Source organism: Octopus sinensis, linkage group LG7 (assembly GCF_006345805.1).
Source record: "Octopus sinensis linkage group LG7, ASM634580v1, whole genome shotgun sequence".
NCBI lineage: Eukaryota > Metazoa > Mollusca > Cephalopoda > Octopoda > Octopodidae > Octopus > Octopus sinensis.
Window position 1 is genome coordinate 20,834,882 of NC_043003.1, and position 21,898 is coordinate 20,856,779.

General features: G+C 37.2%; 1 protein-coding gene across 5 annotated transcripts in view; it reads right to left on the reverse strand.

Moving 5' to 3' along the window:
* Positions 1-4,650: 4,650 nt before the first annotated feature.
* Positions 4,651-21,898, reverse strand: part of LOC115214225 (fatty-acid amide hydrolase 1-like) — a 260,401-nt gene continuing 243,153 nt past the window's right edge. For all 5 annotated transcript variants that reach the window (XM_036504608.1, XM_036504605.1, XM_036504607.1 and 2 more), the window contains exons 13-18: positions 20,288-20,375; positions 17,921-17,964; positions 14,074-14,113; positions 11,586-11,694; positions 7,206-7,339; positions 4,651-4,934 (exon numbers count right to left, since the gene is read on the reverse strand). In XM_036504608.1, coding sequence (XP_036360501.1) covers positions 4,812-4,934; positions 7,206-7,339; positions 11,586-11,694; positions 14,074-14,113; positions 17,921-17,964; positions 20,288-20,375 — 538 coding nt within the window. In that variant the 3' untranslated portion in view covers positions 4,651-4,811. The remainder of the gene's footprint in view (positions 4,935-7,205; positions 7,340-11,585; positions 11,695-14,073; positions 14,114-17,920; positions 17,965-20,287; positions 20,376-21,898) is intronic.

Sequence of the window (21,898 nt, forward strand, 5' to 3'; positions counted from 1 at the left end):
TTTCTCCCCTTCCTCCTCCTCCTCAGAACTTTCCAGGAAGTCATTCCTCCCCACCTCGGAACTTTCCAGGAAGTATTTCCTCCCTTTCCTCCCCCTCCTCAGAAGTTTCTAGGAATTAATTCCTCTCCCTCATTGGAACTTTCAAGGAAGTAATCCCTCCTCTTCCTCCCCCTCCTTGGAACAATGAAACATTTGAATATATATGCAATAACTCTAAATCCAGAGAAGAATGCTTTTATCTGTTGAGAGTTGTAATTACCTGAAGGAGGTTATGTTTTCGTAACCATCTGTCCGTCTGTGTGCAAAATAACTCAAAAAGTTGTGAACGGTATTTGATGAAACTTGCCAGAAAAGTTGGTAATGACACAAGGAACAGATGATGAAATTTTGGTAGTGATCTTGGAATTTATGGATTCTTGAAGGATTTTTCATTTGTTATATTTACTTTATATGAAGTATTACAATGTCTCTGTTCTTTGATTATCTCCCTTGAAAACATGTTCATCGTTTCCACTTAACCTATGGTGGCGTTGCTGTTCCCAAAGTTTATTTTCATTTCCCTATTAGTAATTTTACTTGTGTACCTGTCTTAAAATGAGTTGCTTGGCGGAGGTCTGTGGAGGATGACATGACAAGCCTTGACTATTGGGATCAACTCAAAAATCTCAGGCTTTGCTCCTTCCACTGCCGCTGTGAAACTAGCTTGCTGTTGTCATTGATGTATTATAACTGCTTCACATGATTCCTGTTTTTAAAGGTTTTTTTTTAAAATCATATGGCTGTGCTATTTTTTACCCCCGCCAATGAGGTTATGTTTTTGCTGGCATTGGTTTAGGAAATTGGGCAATTTTCAGCATGTGTGTATATGGGTGGAAATGAGCTGCTTGGTGGAGGTCTGCGCTCTCCGAGTGCTTTTCTAGTTTCATAATTAAAACTAGATTCAAAATTTTTCTTTACTTACTTGCTCCATAAAATAAGACTAGTTTCCAATGCCTCACTGAAATAAGTTTAGAAATAGAAATTTGTGTGTGTGTGTGTGTGTGTGTGTGTGTGCGCCTTTAACTGTTATTGGTCAAACCAAGGTCAAGCTCAGTCATATGTTGAAAGAAGGAATTTGGCCTAGAGATAATAACATTTTTCTCTCTCATACTTACGCACACACACAAACACATACACTCACAGATACATACATACATATACTTGCATACATACATACATACATACATACATTTTCAGGAGTGTTCTGTTGTTACCCTTTCCTCTGCTGCTGTCCCAAAAGCAGCTACAATTCCCAAGGGAATTTGTGGCTTTTGGACTGGGTTTTTTTTTAATTGAACTAATTGGTGTCTCTAAAGTGGCAACATCTATGTTTATTTATCATAGAAGAGAATCCATTACATTTTTTAAAGAGTCAAAATACCTTTGTATATTGAAAGAGAGCCTTTCCGTGGCTGATTGTTGGGAGGTGAGGTCCACCCTGTATTGAGTGCTACACACTCTTCCTAGCAGGGGTACCCCAATAGCAGATGCCCAGTGCAATCACCCCCTCTTCCTCTGAAAAATCTGGCCCTGGAGGAATATGTTGAATGAAATCATAATGAACTGAGCCTCCAATATTTTCTTATACCCAAAGCCTGGAACTTTTTAACATATCCTCATATAACAGAACAGTGATTGATATAATTGATTCAGAGAGCAAATGTGTATGGAGTTCTGTAGTAACAAGTATTGGATTCCCACAGTAATGATGTTTGAGAGTAGTAATTGAGTTCAGTAAGCGGAGATCCACAATAAGGTTACTTCAGTTTTGAAGAGAGACCGGAAGGAACAAACTTAGTCAGCAAATCTGAAATTCTATTTACAGTCTCTATGACTTTGAAATTGCTTTGTACTTATATATATGCCAAAGAACTATTGATAATTGCATCATGTGGACTCTACTTGAGCTTTATAAAAGATTGATAGATCTTTTAATAGAACTAAAATATTTTGTTATGTTATATAATAATAATAATAATAATAATAATAATAATAATAATAATAGGTGCAGGAGTGGCTGTGTGGTATGTAGCTTGCTAACCAACCACATGGTTCCGGGTTCAGTTCCACTGCGTGGCATCTTGGGCAAGTGTCTTCTGCTATAGCCCCAGGCCGACCAATGCCTTGTGAGTGGATTTGGTAGACGGAAACTGAAAGAAGCCTGTCGTATATATGTATATGTATATATATATATATATATATATATATATATATATATATAGAATGCCTTTTGCAATACCCTAAAGCAAGGAACTTTACAGCCCCACCTCATATATGTGAAAATGTGTCTTAGATGAAGCTGTTTCAGTTCATCCACATGTATATATATATATATATATATATATATATATATATATATAAATATATATATATATTATATTTATATATATATATATCCTCATACATACATATACCTAAATACGTATGTACATTCATACATAAATTCATAGACACATGCACATTAATCAAAGTGTACAGTATTATATATCCATTGTAGCCTATCTTACCAATCAGTTTTGGAACTGCCAGATCACACAATTTCAATATACCTGCTCTCCTCAGTGGTAGACATTCAGTAGCTGCACAGCAGTTGAATTTCACTGCCAATGATATATAGGATTTCAGTGATTTTTAAAGCTTGATGCCTCAAAAAGTCAGTAGGTTTTTTAAGATATAATTATCAACAACAGAAGCAGTTCTGGAATGATTCTCATCTGTCAAAGTTACAAATATGTGTACTTTTACACACCATGCATCTATATGAGAAGTCCTCTCTAGCTAAGTAACACAGATCATACATTCCAACAAAACATCTGTGTTAAGTTTGATATAATGATTGTCTTTTGGTATTTATACAGCTTCTGTCATTAATAATTATGTTTTAATAAGTCTGCTGGTTTTTTGTAATATCAGTACTCGATAAGTTATTGAAATTTTATATATCATTGATAGTTAAATTTGGCTGGTATGCAGTTAGAGGATGTCTGCCACTGAGGAGATGGGGTACATCGAAATCATGTGATCTTGCAATTCCAGTGGCTGTAGAGAACAATTCTCATTTGCCAACAATATAAATGTGTGCTTTTACACACCATACATCCACATGAGAGAGCAACTCAAAGTAAATAATGCAATATTCTCATTCTAATAAATAGCTCATGGTATACCTTTTGGTCTTAATACTGCTTCTGTTGCAAATAATAATAATAATAATAATAATAATAATAATAATAATAATAATAATAATAATAATAATAATAATCAATGCCCTGATGCAGTACCGATGCCCTGATACAGTACCAATGCCCTGATGCAGTACCAGTGCCCTGATGCAGTACCAGGCAGTGGCTCTCGTGGCTTCTGATCTTAACTGATTGGAAGTGTTATCATGTACATTGTTTTGTCTTGGTATAAAGGATGTGCTACAGCAAATATTCTGCTCAATACCACAGATTTGCTTATCAGTTGTTTGACCTTAACCAGTTGGGCATGTCCCTTAGTGGCTGACAATATGTGCATCTCTGATCACAAGCAGAAGTAGTGGGGGAGTATCATAGCCATGTGATGAGAGGAATTCTTTGGGGTTTGAATAATTCACCTCTGGAAACATGGGTGTTTTGTTCAACATCCTTAAACAACCCTTATTCAGGGACCTTTTGAGTGGGATGGGTTACTCGACCAGAAGAAAATTCTAACTGGGCCCCACCTGCAAGGTCATGTGCTGTTTATCTTTATATGACATCACCATGTTGTGCAGATATGGTTGTGATGCATGTGCCTAGTGTACCCTTATCAGATGGGTAGTCATGATGGATATACTGGTCTTTGTATTTTTTACCGCAGTGTCACTTTGATGGCATGCACTGCTCTCTCACTCAATAATAATAATCATTATATATATATATATAAGAATAAAAGAATATATGTAACTATATATATATATATATATATATATATATATATATATATATATATATATATTCTTTTATTCATTTACATGTTTCAGTCATTTGGCTGTTGCCATGCTTGAGTACCACATTAAATGGTTTTAGTCAAAGAAATCTACCCCCAGAACTTATTCGTTGTAAGTCTAGTACTTACTCTATCAGTCTCTTTTCCTGAACCACTAAGTTATGGAGATGTAAACACACCAACATCGATTGCCAAGCGATGGTGGGGTGACAAACACAGACACACACACACACACACACACACATATATATATACACACACACATATATATATACAATGGGCTTCTTTCAATTTCCATCAACTAAATCCATTCACAAGGCTTTGGTTCGGCTGAGACTATAGTAGAAGACTCTTGCCCAAGTTGCCATGCAGTGGCACTGAACCTGGAACCATGTGATTATGAAGCTAGTTTTTTACCACACAGCTCATGCCTGCACCTATATGTGTGTGCAAGCCTCTGTGTGTGTGTGTGTGTGTGTGTGTGTGTGTGTGTGTGTGTGTGTCCACGCACACATAGGTCTAAGGTTATGTTTGTATGTGGAGAAAAGTGTGTTTTTTTAGTGTTATACTTTGTAAATAAGAACAAATCATCATAAGGGAGAGGTATCAACCCTCCTAAAAAACATTAGTAATTCAAACTATAAATAACAAACACTGTTTTATTCTTTATCAAAATACTGTGGTCCTACAATAGTGAAAAATATTTCCTAACACCAGTTCACTTTTCCTCTGAAGTGGAGCCCATGTGATTATCAGTCATCATGTATATCTAAGGTCTGATGGACTATCATGGCTATATGCTAGTTGCTTTTCTTCTTCAGTTCACTATCCAGTTCTTTTGTGATGCGTAAGGCAAGCTCATCCTTATATGTTGGAGCAACAACCTGGATATTGACTGGAAGTCCAACACTGCCTGGAATTGACTGCAAAGAAACAAGACATATCATTTGGAATTGTCAGAGTAGATGTCATGGAAGAATCGAACTCAGACTACGGGCTACAAAGTAATGAATTTAAACTTTACTACATTCTTGAGCAAGAAATGTTATTTTATTCTATTACACATAGAAAATAAAGGCTTATTTATTTAATGTAATTGTATAAATAAATACATTAGGTAAACTAAGATTATATTTTTGCAGATTATCAAAATCATCTTTTGAATCTGTATTTACATTATTTATCAGTTCAGAATGGTTTGATGGATATCGTGTCTAGCTGCCAGACAAATGTCACCGAACAAATTAAGATATAGTGCAGATAAAAAAAAATTAAGTAAATCTCTACATATATATATAAAGCTGAAGTTATCTGTGTATGGCAGGTTTGGTAGCCTTCAACCAACACTATCTCCTCTGAGACCCTGCAGCGCAAGTTGACCAAAATTGAGAGTATGATAGAAGAAGGCTTGCTCTTCATTCCGTAGAAGAAAAAATTCAAATCAGACCATGTTAACACAAAACATTATTTACATCAAAAAGATGCTTTTTGTCTATGAAAATCCCTATTTTTTACGATTTTTTGACTGGTGTGTCACCATTTTTCGGTGTATTTCAACCAGAAAAATGTTCACTTAAAGAGAATAACAAGCCACATAATGCAAAAATTTTTACTTTTCAAAAATTCCAATTCTAAAGGGTCGAAACAAACCCGAGCAACTCTGGGCGATGCTGCTAGTATATACTAAAAATAAGGCTAGTATGCTGAAAAAATAGATAATCTTAGACATAAGTGAAATAGCTACAACCAGAAATGAAAAGGTGGGTTATATTCAATAAACTGTAGTTTTCTTCACAATCTCCTTGCAACCTCAGTGAACTACACTGAAAAGTTAACATATCATATAAAAAAGTAGTTGTTTAAATTTTCTTTTTCTGAAAAATACTCAGCTTAGGCACAGCCCCAGGCTGAAACCAGTAAAAGATAAAAGATATTTTTCTTGACTTATTTAATATTTTATATATTTCTGGGCTGGTGTGTAAGCAAACTTGGTAGAATGTTCAACCAAATGTTTTGCAGTATTTTCCTACTTCCCTTAATATTCAGAGTTCAAATCCCATAGAAGTCAACTCTGCCTCCCATCATTTGAGTGTTGATAAACTAAGTTCCAGTCAAATATTGAGGTTGATTTATTTCATTTTTCTGATTCTTCAGAATGTGTGGATCTTGTGTCAATATCTGAAATAAATATTTTCCGAGCCTACTCAGGACTGTCTCTACATAGATGCCTGTCAAAGAAAAGAGCTAATTTTGAATGACACCCTTATACATTAGCCAACTTTCCCATTTGCAGCACAAGCAAGTATCTGTGAACATATATTGTCTACTATTTGCAGTGTTCCAAATGCAGTGATTACTACATTGGTAGTATGTTCCATCCACTCCATGTCTGGCTGAACAAACTCCTGACAACACATACACAAACACATCTTGAAATGCAGTAACACCACCAACAATATAAATACTTCCATACTACCCACAGAGAGGAATGTTGGAAACCTCTTAATCAAGGAATCCTTCATGATTCACTAACTTAACTCTATGATTAGCAATCAGTTAGAGTTGGGCCAATGGGTTTTTTTTCTATCCCTCCGTCATACTTCAGTTTCTCATCACCTGACATAAAGCCCTTCACTCGATAGTACACCCTTATGCAATTGAGAGGTTTTGTTTTGCAAGAAACAAGGTGACCTCATTTGTGAGTTGGAGCTATATAATAAAAAGCACCTGATATACATTGGGAAGTGGTTGGCATTAAGAAGAGCATCCAACCTTAGAAACTACGCTAAAGCAGAAACTGAAGTTTGGCACAATCCTCTGTCTGATTGGTTTCTATTCAAACCATCCAACCCATGCTAGTATGGAAGACAGAAGTTAAATAGTGGTGGTGTTCAGTTAACTATTTCAGCATCAGCCAGCTTATTACCAAACATATAATTTGAAAGATGCTCTTCCTCATAGCAACCACTTTACAAAGTATACTGGGTGCTTTTTTCTGTAGCCCCAACACATGTAATAATTGCCTCATAACTTGCAAGACCTTAAAGCAGCCTCTATAAATGAGGAGAACAAAGGTGAGAGTGGATGAGGGTCCAAGGTAGAGGCATAGGGGATGGTAAGTAAGAGAAGAGAGTAGGAGACACAAACTATGTATATGAAACGACAAAATATTAATAAGGTAAAAATAATCCTACCTTTTTCATAAAGTATTCAACCATTGATTTAGTATTATAAGTCTTCTTTACATCTTCTTCGGTTACCTTGGTAACAGGCATAGACACAGCAGGGTAGTTCAGTAGATTATAGAGTAAAGTATAGGTTGGAAACCCTGCAAAGAAAATCATCAGGAGAAAGGTGAAATTACTGTTGTTGCTGTTTAAATTCGTCAAGCTAGCCTTTACCAAGCAAACCTGTGGCCTAAGACATTCCAGTAATGACCATCCCCAACTTTTTTTTATCCAGCATGGATGTATGAATTGAGAAGTTCACTTCCCAACCACGAGGGTCAATGTAATCGATTTTAACCCAATGCGACCCCTAACCCAAAAAGTGTAATTGACTTACCCCATTGTGCTAAAATCAATATTAACTCACTTGCTGATTTGGTGTTCTGAGTTCAAATTCTGCTGAAGTTGACTTTGCCTTTCATCCTCTTGAGGTCAATAAAATAAGTACCAATTGAGTACTGGAGTCGATGTAATCAACTTTTCCCCTCCCCAAAAATTTGGTGGCCTTGTGCCAAAATTTGAAACCAATATTAACCCACTTGTTACAATGTTTCAGTTGAAATACACTGTTTCTCATCATTATCATCATCGTTTAACATCTGCTTTCCATGCTAGCATAAGTTGGACGATTTCACTGAGGACTGATGAACCAGATGGCTGCACCAGGCTCCAATCTTGATCTGGCAGAGTTTCTACCTTCACTTGCCTCAACAGGTCTTCGCAAGCAGAGTTTAGTGTCCAATGACGGAAAGGTATGCATAAGTGGGCTGGTTACACCCCTGGCATAGGCAACAAGGTTATGGTCTCACTTGGCTTGCCAGGTCTTTTCAAGCACAGCATATTTCCAAAGGTCTCGGTCACTAGTCATTGCCTCAGTGAGGCCTAATGTTTGAAGGTCACGCTTCACCACTTCATTCCAGGTCTTCCTGGGTCTACCTTTTCCACAAGTTCCCTCAACCGCTAGGGTGTGGCACTTTTTCACACAGCTATCCTCATCCATTCTCACCACATGACCAAACCAGCACAGTCGTCTCTCTTGCACACCACATCTGATGCTTCTTAGGTCCAACTTTACTATCAAGATACTTACACTCTGTCAAGTATGCACATTGACATTACACATCCATCGGATCATACTAGCTTCATTCCTTGCGAGCTTACACATGTCCTCAGCAGTCATGGCCCATGTTTCACTGCCATGTAGCATGGCTGTTCGTACACATGCATCATACAGTCTACCTTTTACTCTGAGTGAGAGGCCCTTTGTCACCAGCAGAGATAAGAGCTCCCTGAACTTTGCCCAGGCTATTCTTATTCTAGCAGCTACACTTTCAGTGCACCTTCCCTGCTACTGACTTGGTCGCCTAGGTAATGGAAGCTTGTCTCTGTTTCAATTAATTTTGAAATAATGAAAAATTTTATAAAACAACTCTGTCTTTATTAAGCTGATGTTTGGAACATAAATTTACATGAAGCCCTGATAGACGGTTTTAACACTTAAGCATTTAAACCAGTCAAATCCAGCCCAAATATTCACACTGTTATATTTTCAAACTGGCTACATCCTGCTTTTTACACTTATTCTATATTGTCAATCTAGAAATATACAATCAGGTGCAGGAGTGGCTGTGTGGTAAGTAGCTTGCTCACCAACCACATGGTTCCGGGTTCATTCCCACTGTGTGGCACCTTGGGCAAGTGTCTTCTACTGTAGCCTCAGGCCAACCAAAGACTTGTGAGTGGATTTGGTAGACAGAAACTGAAAGAAGCCCACTGTATATATATATATATATATATATATATATATATATATATATATATATGGTTTCATGTCAGGGAAAAGCACCACTGATGCCATATTTCTGGTGAGACAGCTGCAGGAGAAATACCTAGCCAAAGATAAGCCCTTGTACCTGGCTTTCGTTGACATGGAGAAAGCCTTTGACAGGGTCCCCCGATCCCTTATCTGGTGGTCAATGAGGAAACTAGGGATAGATGAATGGCTGGTGAGGGCTGTGCAAGCCATGTACAGGGATGCTGTAAGTAAGGTAAGGGTTGGCAACATGTACACAGAAGAATTCAAAGTAGAGGTTGGGGTCCACCAGGGTTCAGTACTCAGCCCCCTCCTATTTATCATAGTCCTCCAGGCAATTACGGAGGAATTCAAGACAGGTTGCTCCTGGGAGCTCCTATATGCTGACGACCTTGCTCTAATTGCTGAGTCACTGTCAGAACTGGAGGAGAAGTTCCGGGTGTGGAAGGAGGGTCTAGAATCGAAGGGCCTTAGAGTCAACCTAGCTAAAACCAAAGTACTAATAAGTAGGGAGGTAGACAATCCACAAATGTCTTCAGGAAGATGGCCCTGCTCGATCTGTAGAAAAGGTGTAGGTAGAAACTCTATAAGATGTACCCAGTGTAAGCTATGGACACATAAGAGGTGCAGCAATGTCAAAGGAAGGCTAACTGGGAAGATAGTTTTTGTATGTGGCAGATGCTCAGGAGCAATAATCTCTGAAAATCTGCAGAAAACAACTTCCGTCACTTTCCAGGGGGAAAAACTAGAAGTAGTTGATAGCTTCCATTATCTAGGTGACCAAGTCAGTAGTGGGGGTGGGTGCATTAAAAGTGTAACTGCTAGAGTAAGAATAGCCTGGGCAAAGTTTAGGGAGCTCTTACCTCTGCTGGTGACTAAAGGCCTCTTGCTCAGAGTAAAAGGCAGACTGTATGATGCATGTGTACGAACAGCCATGCTACATGGCAGTGAAACATGGGCCGTGACTGCTGAGGACGTGCGTAAGCTCGCGAGGAATGAAGCCAGTATGCTCCGATGGATGTGTAATGTCAGCGTGCATACTCGACAGAGCGTTAGTACCCTGAGAGACATGTTGGACCTAAGAAGCATCAGTTGTGGTGTGCAAGAGAGACGATTGCGCTGGTATGGTCATGTGGTGAGAATGGATGAAGATAGGTGTGTGAAAAAGTGCCAATCCCTAGCAGTTGAGGGAACCCGTGGAAGAGGTAGACCCAGGAAAACCTGGGACGAGGTGGTGAAGCACGACCTTCAAACCTTGGGTCTCACTGAGGAAATGACCGGTGACCGAGACCTTTGGAAATATGCTGTGCGTGAGAAGACCAGGCAGGACAAGTGAGTCCAGCCCACTTATGCATGCCTTTCCCCCCTTGGACACACAAAGACCTGTTGAGGCAAGCGAAGTCGATATCGAACCTCATCCGATGACAGGCACCTATGGCAACCCCCCTTGCTTGCGAAGACCTGTTGGGGCAAGTGAAATCGAAATTGAACCAATCCTATGACTAGCACCTGGCAGATGCCAGGGCCCTGGGACTGGAGGTACGTAAAAAGCACTATCTGAATTGTGGCCGATGCCAGCGCCGCCTCGACTGGCTTCCGTGTCGGTGGCACGTAAAAAGCACCATCCGAATCGTACCGAAGCCAGTGCCGCCTCGACTGGCTTCCACAAAATGCACCAATCCGACCGTGGCCGATGCCAGCCTCGCCTGGCACCAGTGCAGGTGGCACGTAAAAAGCACCCACTACACTCACGGAGTAGTTGGTGTTAGGAAGGGCATCCAGCTGTAGAAACGTTGCCAGATAAGACCGGAGCCTGGTGCAGCCTTCTGGCTTCCCAGATCCCCGGTCGAACCGTCCAACCCATGCTAGCATGGAGAACGGACGTTAAACGATTATGATGATGATGATATGTATGTGTGTGCATATGTTTTTTTGTCTGTGTTTGTCCCCCAACATCACTTGACAACTGATGCTGGTGTGTTTACGTCCCTGTAACTTAGTGGTTTGGTAAAAGAGATCAATAGAGTAAGTACTATGCTTACAAAGAATAAGTCCTGGGGTCGATTTGCTCGACTAAAGGTGGTACTCCAGCATGGCCACAGTCAAATGACTAAAACAATTACACAAGTAAAAGAGTGTAATCATCCTATGATACCAAGACAAGGAGACACATGCATACACACACATTTATATGGCAGGCTTCTTTCAGTTTCCATCTACCAAATCCATCTGACAAAGTTTAGGTCAGCCCAAAGACACTTTCCCAAGGTGCCATGCAGTGGGACTGAATCAAATAGCAAATAGTCAAGAAGCAAATTTCTCACACAGCCATGCTTGCACTTATATTAATATTTTAATAATTTTATACATGTGAAATAAACAAGATCAATTCGTTGACAACCAATTTAAGATTTACATCCATGGATTAAATATAGAACTGTATCATATCCATAGACTTTTTTTTGTTACATACCTAATATTATAAAAGTTTCTTATTGTTAAATGTCCAATTTAGATAAATGTTATGAACTTACTTCCAAAGCCTGGACAATTAATTAGAAGTGATGGTGAACCAAAGACAGGGCAGATGAGAGCATCCAATTTCTGTTTTTGCATAGCGTCAGCAAACTCTTTGTCATAATCCTGAAACATAAGAGAACAGCCAATAATAAATAAAGATTTTAACAATCTTAACAATAAAACTCTTTATTTCATGTCTACACACACACACACACCTACACACATTCACTTGGAGTTCACAAAGTATGTAAATTAATTTAATATATAGGGGCAGTAGTAGCTGTGTGGTAAGAAGCTTGCTTCCCAACCACATGGTTCTTGGTTCAGTCGCACTTTGGGTAAGTGTCTTCTACTATAGCCGCAGGCCATCCAAGCCTAGTGAGTGTATTTGGTAGACGGAAACTGAAGGAAGGCCCTAGCATATGTATATCTGTATATATATAGGAATTATTTGTGTAATGAGATAAAAAACCAAGGATGTATAGATATTAGAGCAGAACCAATGTTGAACCCTTTATTCATAATATTACCGAATCTGGAACTTAACTATGGTCTGTCTATAGCACTTATTCAGAATAACCTGACACCTTTGGGTCTCAATGACATCACTATCTCTTATAACCTCAACTTCTCGCTAATATATGTATGTATGTATATATATATATATATATATATATATATATATATATATTTTTATGTCAGGTCACTTTCGTGTGCTACTGGTGACATGTAACCCAGTACAACCTGTTGCATGGTCAGGCCATCAACAACTAAACCGGCAACCCCACCAAGCTTGCTTGGTGAGGAGGGTGATTATTGGACACCCTGCGCGATGAAAAACAAAACCCGTCAAAGGACGGAGGAATTCTTGAGAGTCAATGGCCATCCAATAAATGTGTATTTTTTTTTCTCTTAAGACTTAAGGCTGTAACATGCGAGGGGACATAGAAATAATCAGACTGAATACCCGATCACGTGGTTAAACCATTGGGAGCGAAGGATACCTAGCTTTGTTAGGGCATCCTTCTAGGAGAAGGTAACTCAGGTTCTTCTTTTCGGATTATGGCTACTGTTGCTTAGTGAGTCGGATTGACTCAGTGCACAGCCTTTCCTCACTTTAAAAAAATCTTCTTGCACAGGCATTGCATGATAACAACATTGTTTATGATTGTTGATGGTGCTGTGAGTTTCAACTGAATGGCTGGCTGTAGCCTTAAAAAGCAAATAAAAGTCACATTCGATCACAGCACCAATAACAGTTAAGCTTCGTGCAATGGCCATACTCAATAACGAGGGGGTAGCCATCATATATATATATATGTCTGTATGTCTTGGTGTCTGTGTTTGCTCCCCGCCCATCACTTGACAACCGATGTTGGTATGTTTATTCCCCCATAACTTAGTGCTTCAGCAAAAGAGGCTGATAGAATAAGTACTAGGCTTATGAAAAATAAGTCCTGGGGTCAATATCTTTGACTAAAACCTTTTAAGGTAGTACTCCAGCATGGCTGCAATGAAATGTCTGAAATATGTAAAAGAATACAAGAATACCATATTTGATGACATATTACATACATTCCAGCCAGAATATTAAATGTATCCCAATTAGATGTGACCAGGCCAGTGGCAGAAAACAGTGGTGGTTAGAGAGATTATTAGAATATTGGATACATCCGGATTTCAGCAGTACATATTCAGGACAAAATAAATGCTTTTAGTGCATTAAAGCATGTGATATAGACCCAGCTTTGCATATAGGACCAGGAGTGATTCTTTTTTTAAACGTTTTTTGGAAAAGAATTGTGTCCTACATGCCATATATTGATAAGTAACCCTGCCTGTTATATGGGGGACCAGGCTTTGATTACCTACCAGGGAGACTAGAAATTTTTTAGGTGCAAGCACGGGTGCTTCTCAACCTCATGGTTCCAGGTTCAGTTACACAGCATGGTGCCTTGGACAAATGTCTTCTACTATATCCTCGGGACAACCAAAGCCTTGTGAGTGGATTTGGTGGATGGAAACTGAGAGAAGCCTGTTGTACATATATATATATATATATATATATATATATATGTATGAATGTATGTATGTATTTATGTATGTATGTATATATGCATATGTGTGTATGTATGTATATGCATATGTGTGTGTGTGTGTGTGTGTGTATCATATATATCTATGTTTGCAAGTGTCTTTGTGTCCCTCCCTTGTCACTGCTTCACAACCAGTGTTGGTGTATTTACATCCCCATAACTTAGTGGTCCAGCAAAAGAGAACAATAGAATACTAGGCTTAAGAAATAAGTTCTGGAGCTGATTTGTTTGACTAAAACCCTTCAAGGCAGTGCTCCAGCATGACTACAGTTAAATGACAGAAACGATTAAAAGAAATGAATAAAAGAATTAAACATTTTTATTGCTTTTTCCTTATGTATTATCAACTGGAACTAATTCAACAACATGTCCATCAAAAGAAGAATGGAATTTTAAACTGACTCACCTGTTTTTTATTCACCAAATTATATATGTCATCATGTTTTCTGGAATTAAAAAAAAAAGGAGAGAAAATATTACTTTTGGTGACAAGATTATTCAAAACTCATGCTGGACCAATTTTAGTTTGATCATGGAAAGTTTACTAGCTTTGGTAATTCAGTTACAGAAACAGCAACAACACTAGTTGTTGGAATTTCAGAAACAACAGTAACTGTTAGTACAACTGATACAAAAGAAAACAGAAAATACATCTAGTTTGTTTACCTCTGACACTGTCAAAAATTCGATGGGAGAGTTCGCATATAACCCAGAGGAGGACACTATCTTTTCTGCTTGCTTTAGAAGGTATGAGGAAAGTTTTAAAGAAGAGTGCTGTGACTGGCAAGACAAGAAAAAACTCAACTTTTGTTGAGAAAATTGGCACCAGCCGAGCATGAGGAATATTGCAATTACATATTACCAAAGATAATGAGTGAAGTCTGTTTTGAAGAAATGGCAAATATTCTATCAAAGATTTTCTGCAAAAGAAGCTCTTTATTTAATACACACAAGCATGAATATTACAAGTAAATAGGATGAAGATTTTATTACATACATTGGAATCGTTAATGGGGAATGCGAGATATTTAAAATTAACAAACTAACACCAGATATGTTTAAATGCTTAATATTTGTGCAAGGTTTAATAGCAAAGAAAGAGGAAGAAATTCTTAACTTAATTCTAGCTAAATTAGAGCAGAATCAGAAGCTAACACTACAAGAAATATCCGAAGAATGCCAGAAAATTATAAACCTAAGGCACAATACAGAACAAATTGAAGTGAGAAACTGCTCTCATATATAGTCTGTGTGACCAAATATAAGAAATGAAAAGCAGAAAATTAACCCTTTTGGATGTGGAGATTTACACTACAGATTCGACTGTCCTTATAAAACTCGAAAATGCTTCAAGCATGGTAAGTTAGGTCATAAAAAAATCACACAGTAAAATAAAACCTAGAAAATAGTTCAACAGAAAAAAATCATGTCATTAGTTTATCAGCAACAAGAAATACAAACAAGACTCGAAAGAAATTTATATATAAAAATTAATAATACAAATGTAAAATTACAATTAGATACAAGTAGTGGCATTACTTTAATTAATGAAAACACATGGAAAACAATTGTGAAACCAACACTACAAAAAAGCTTGAAGATTGCACGTGAGTCTCAGGGATTAAATTAATTTCTAAAGATGGAATTGTCTGTAACATTACAATTCACGATAAGACAATAAAAGCAAAAACTTATGTATTAAAAAATACAAGCAACCTTTTTGGAACTGAGTGGGTGAAACTGTTCAACTTATGGGATTTACCCATAAATAATTTTTGTGAAAATGTAATGGGGTCGTGCACCAGTTCTAATACTGAATCAGAAAATTTGAAAACAGAAGAGAAAAGGTTGTTCCCTGATGTTTTCTCAGACAAGTTGGGTCAGTGCTATAAGTTTAAAGCAAAATTTCAGGTAAAAGAAAATTCAATACCAGTTTTCAAACTCAAATGTAATGTATTGTTTGCAGCACTGGAACAAGTGAATAAGGAATTAGACAGACTAGAAAATATGGGAGTGATTGAAAAGATTGACTACTCATAGTGGGCATCTCTAACAGTGTATGTTAAAAAGGAGAACAGTAAATTTCGTGTATGTGCAGATTTCTCAGCAGGACTAAACGGACGTTTAAGACAGTATAACTTCCCATTACCTAACCCAGAGGAAATTGTTCTCAAAATTAGATCTTTCTGATGCTTACTTACAAAAACAAGTAGAAGATGAATATACTAAGCTGCTAAACATTAATACTGATAAGGGTCTGTACAAATTTAACCAGCTCCCATTTGGCATAAAAGTTGTTCCAGCTATACTCCAACAAGTGATAGATGCAATGCTTGCAGAGTGTGACTTCATGATGGCCAACCTGGATGATATATCATTTAAAAGTGAATCCTGTGATCAGCATATCAAGCATGGGAAATGTATTTTTGAAAAAATAAAATATTACAGTTCCAAACTGGGTTAGAAGAAATGCAAATTTTTCTTGCCTAAAATAAAATACTTAGGAAAAATTATTGATAAAAATGGTCATTTACTAGATCTGTCAAGAGCAAATGTGATTAAAAATATGCCCCCTTCCAACAAATATATCTACCTTACAAGCTTTTTTGGGACTTGCAAACTAGCATCAGATTATTATTATTATTATTTATTTATATACCAGATATGCACTAAATAATTTACTAAAAAAAAAGATGTAAAGTGGAATTGGTCTGAAAACTGTCAGAAGGCATTTGACAAAATTAAAAAGATATTGACATCAGATTTGTCTTTAGTACATTTCGATCCTGCACTGTAGATTCTATTAGCTTTAGATGCCAGTGAGTATGGTATTGGAGCAGTAATTCTACATAAATACAAGGATGGTAATATGAAGGCCATGGCCCATACCTTGCATTCTCAGCAAGCCATAATAATGTTGGTAAATTTAGTTCATCACAACATGCAGTTGTATGGATGCAATTAATATTGGATGAGATGAGTCTCCGTCATCAGAGTAGAGAAGATCATACATTTCAGATCTTAATGCAGAGAAGTTGAAAGATTATTATTGTTATTATTACTATATTTATCCCATATTATATTGGTACAGCTTGATGGAATCCCCCAAAACTGGTTCACCAGTCAGCATCATTAGACTGTGGCCAGTATAATAGAATAGTATCTTTATTTGCATTATCAAAACATTTCCCATAAACAAATTTAAAAGATATGCATATATGTATATATATACATATATATATATATATGTATGTGTATATATATATATATATATATATATATATACATGCATACATATATACATACAGGAACAGGAAGTATCAACCAAGTACATGATGTACAAAAGGGATAAAGATGTGAGAAAAACTGTAAAATATGACAACCGATGCAGACTTGGTGGAATTCACACTGAAGATATCACCCACATCATAAGTAATTGTCCAAAAATGTCATCCTGGTATTATCTACCGATGAGATATGGCATTGTAGCTAGGACACTCTATAATGAAATCTGTTGGAAGGATAATCCCAGGGACAAAGAAATAAAACCAACAATATGGTAGAAGCCATAGCCACTCATAATGAAAAGGAATACTGGTGGAATGTACCAGTGAAGACCTCAATAAAATGTAAGCTCAACAGACCTGATATAATGATTTGGGATAGAGAAGAGAAACTGTGCACAGTTGTGGAAATTAGCTGCCAGCAGATGTTAATATAAAACTGCTGAACTATTGAGAAATCTGCAGTTACTCTATCCAGATTACAAGTTCAGATTTATACCTGTAATTATTGGGGCCCTGGGATATGTAACACACTGCCTAAATACCAATCTTGAGAAATTAGGCTTCTCAAAAGCAGAAAGGAGAAAGCTAATTTGAAGATTACAGATCCAATCCATCACTGGAACTGTAAAAATCTGTAAAACTTTCCAGAATTTTATCATTTGAATATATATGAGCATGTCTAGATATGTGACAGTATGCATGAGAATACATACATAAAACATGCAAATCTGCACATACATACATACATACATACATACAAAAATACCCTGTTATTGATGCTGAAATTCCAATGAAGGAACCTTGGATCTAGGTTAGAAACCAATTCTTTCTCTATAGGCAAGAAATCTTGAAATAAACTGAATAATGACATACATACATACATACATACATACATACATAAAGAGAGAGAAAGAGAGAGGAAGGAAAATATACAATCATATGCATAGTAACAAATTTCAAACTCACGTCATTCCATCCATTACTGACAGGAATCGAGATGATGTTTTGTCCTGCAAAATAGTTGAAATTAACTTCAAGATGGGAAAATAATGAGAAACTAAAATATCGGACAGACATTTTTAAAAAAGAATAATTTAGTTGTCTTTCTTTCCTTTTTATTTTTTAATTAATTTCACTGTCTGAAATAACTTATTGTGAAATTCCTTTTCTTTCACATATTTGTGATCGTCATCATCATCATCATCATCATCATCATCATCATCATCATCATCATCATCATCGTCATCATCATCATCATCGTCATCATCGTCATCATCATCATCGTCATCATCATCATCATTGTCATCATCATCATCATCATCATCATCGTCATCATCATCATCAACGTCATCATCGTCAACATCATCATCGTCATCATCATCATCATCGTCATCATCATCATCATATCTGCTTTCCATGCTGGCATGAGTTGAATAAAAATATAAACATTCCTTTGTCAGGATTGAAACCCAAACCTCCTGGGTGAATCCCAGGACACCTACTACCCCCTAGACCACATGTGAAGTTAAATAGTGACGACAGCGATATCTAATATAGAATAATTATTAGTACCACTCGCTGCATTTCTAGTGGCATGTATACGAAGAGAGTGTGATTTGAAAAAGGTATATTGCTGTTTCTAGCAAATCAAGTGACAATTTAGAGATTTTCATTCAGAAGGTTGTGACTCACCCTAATTAAAACTTTTGTTATTTTATTTCTATATATATATATACTGCTTCTGTTTCAATTAATTTTTTAAATTATGATGATATTAGTGAAATAACATTGTCATTATTAAGCTGGTTTCTGGAACAAATTAGCAAAATTTTGATGGAAGATTATAATATTCCTACGGGTACTCCATCTGTTATGATGATGAGAGTTCCAGTTGGTTCGATCAACAGAAAAGCCTGCCCTGGAAATTAATGTGCAAGTGGCTGAGCACTCCACAGACATGCTACCTTTAATGTAGTTCTCAAGGAGATTCAGAGTGGCACATAATGTGACAAGATTGCACCTTTGAATTATAGGCACAACTCATTCTTACCAGGTGAGAAGACTGGAGCAATGTGAAATAAATTGTGTTGCTCAAAGACACAATGCACTACCAGGAATTGAACTTATGACCTTACAATCGTGAGCTGAATGCTCTAACCACTGAGCTATGCACCTTCACTTTAAACAGTAAGCCTGTCTCATAAAATCAGGAACAGTCTCAGGCAGGTTGGTATCAAAAGAGTTAAATAAGTGTAAGTAAAGTTTGAACTCTAAATCAAGATCAGCAATTTGGTTTCAAATTTTGGCAGAATTTCAGTAATTTCTGGGGAGGGACTAAGTCAATTAGATTGACCCCAGGGTTTAACCCTTTCATTACCAACCCGGCTGAAACCGGCTCTGGCTCTGAGTACAAATGTCTTGTTTTCATAAGTTTTTAATTAAAATCTTCCACCAAACATTAGTCACAATTTATGTTCCTAAAACTAGCTGAATGATAACTAAGTTATTTTACTAAATTCTTTGTTATATTTAAAGTAATTGAAAGAAACACAGAGCATATCAAAATAAATACAGTAACGAAAGGGTTAGCAGGTAATTATTTTATCAACCCTGAAAGGACGAAAGGTAAATTTGACCTTAGCAGAATTTGAATTCAAAGCATAAAGACAGGACACCAGCACAGAAACAATTCTTCCAGCTCAACAGTTTTATCAAGATCAGCAGTTTGATCCATAACTTAACAGCATTTCTGCCCCATGGACATGATTTTTGCATCTTACATTTACAGCAGTGCCCCAGCATGGCCACAGCATTAGGGCTGAAACATATTTAGGTAACCTTATTTGAATCCAGTGCCATCATGTTTTAATGAGAGTCATCTATAGTTATTTCCCCTGTCACATTGTTAGCAACTAGGTGGCGCTCGTTAATTAGCTATAAAAGATGTACACAGACAGGTAACATTCTCTTTCTCTCACACACTGCCTGCAACTAGCCACGGTTTCTCCATCTCTGTTCCTGCTACAAGACAACTTCTCGTTTATTTGAATTTTCTTAAATCCTCTCTCACCAGTCATGGAATGCAGCAAGACGAAAACTTTTCCTTATTCAAATTCCATTCTGTTCTATTGAATGTAAATGATCAGAATAAACCCCTCATGTACATGAAGTCTTCACAAATCTCACGTGAGTTGTTGTTGTTCCTTACTGGATTGATTCTAACAGCAATCGAAGGATGACCAAACATTATATTAAATTAGCAGGCTAAAAACATGCTAAACATATAAAAGAATATAGCAGAAAAATATTTAGCATTTAGAAAAAATTACTTACCAAAGGGTAGATGAGGGCAGAAATAATTCTGTTAAATCCTTCAAACATCCTTTCCCATAACATTTCTTTACTTGGTTTTTCATGTTTTCTGAAAAAACAAGAGGGAGAAAAAAATATAAAGGCACAGGCATGGATGTGTGGTTAAGGAGCTTGTTTTACAACCATGTGGTTTCAGGTTCAGTCACTATGTATGGCACCTTCGACATACATCTTCTGTTATAGCATGAGGTTGACCAATGCCTTGTGCATGAACTTGAGAGATGGAAAGTGTGCTCATCATGTGTGTGTGCGTGAGAGAGTGTGTGTGTATGTGTGAGAGAGAGAGAGTTTGTGTGTACAGATGAGTGTGCATGCGTTTTTATATTCCCCCACTCATTGCTACTTGACAACCAGTATTGGTTTGTTTATGTCCCTGTAACTTAGCAGTTCAGCAAAAGCAACTGATAGAATAAATACCTGACACAAAATATAAGTACTGGTGTCCATTTATTTGATTAAATTCTTCAAACCTCGACCGCACCATGGCTACAGTTCAATGATCAAAACAATTAAAAGATAAAATAAAAGATATATAGTAATATTCCTTTCTACTATAGACACAAGGCCAGAAATTTGAGGGGAGGGGCAAGTCGATTACATTGACCCCAGTGTTCAACTGGCATTTATTACATTGACCCTCCCAAGAACATCTAAGGCAAAGTTGACCTTTGCAAAATTACAATATATAGTAATATTAGTTTCAAATTTTGGCACATGGTCAGCAATTTTAGGAGAGGGGTAAGTTGATTGCATTGACTCCAATGCTCAATGGGTCCTTATTTTATCAACTCCTAGAGTATGAAAGGCAAAGTCATCTTTGGCGGGATTTGAACTCAGATCGTAAAGATAGATAAAATGCTGCTAAGCACTTTGACAGACATGCTGACAATTCTGCCAGCTTGTGACCGGATAATATACGTTAATACTGGTTTCAAACTTTGGCACAAAGCCAGCATTCTTGGGCATGGGTTAAAGTCAGTTACATCAACTCTAGCCCTCAATTGGTCCTTATTTTATCAACTCTGAAAGAATGAAAGACAAAGTTGACCGTGTCAGAATTTGACCTCAGAACATAAAGATGGTTAAAATGCCACCAAGCATTTTAACTGGCATGCTAATGATTCAGCCAGCTCACCACCCTATGATATATAGTAATATTAAAATGTAATATGCCAAGAAAAATGCTTAGTGGTATTTCATCTGTCTTTGTGTTCTGAGTTCAAATTCTGCCGGGGTTGACTTTGGCTTTCATATTTTCAGGCTCAATAAAATAAGTACCAGTTGAGAACAGGGTTTAATGTCATCAACTCCCCACTCCCCCAAACATGCTGGGCTTGTGCCAAAATTTGAAACCAATATTAAAACATAACTTACAGTTTGTATTCTATTTCAGTTTAAAACAATAAATGTCGCCCTTCTCAAGCCTAGCGAGGCTCATGGGCCCGGTTTCCCAGTTTCTGAGGCATATGTGTTCCCCCCAGATGGACGGGATGCCAGTCCATCACAGCATTACTCAGAAACAGAAAGAAAGAGTGAGAGAATGTTGGGGTGAAAGAGTACAACAAGGATCGC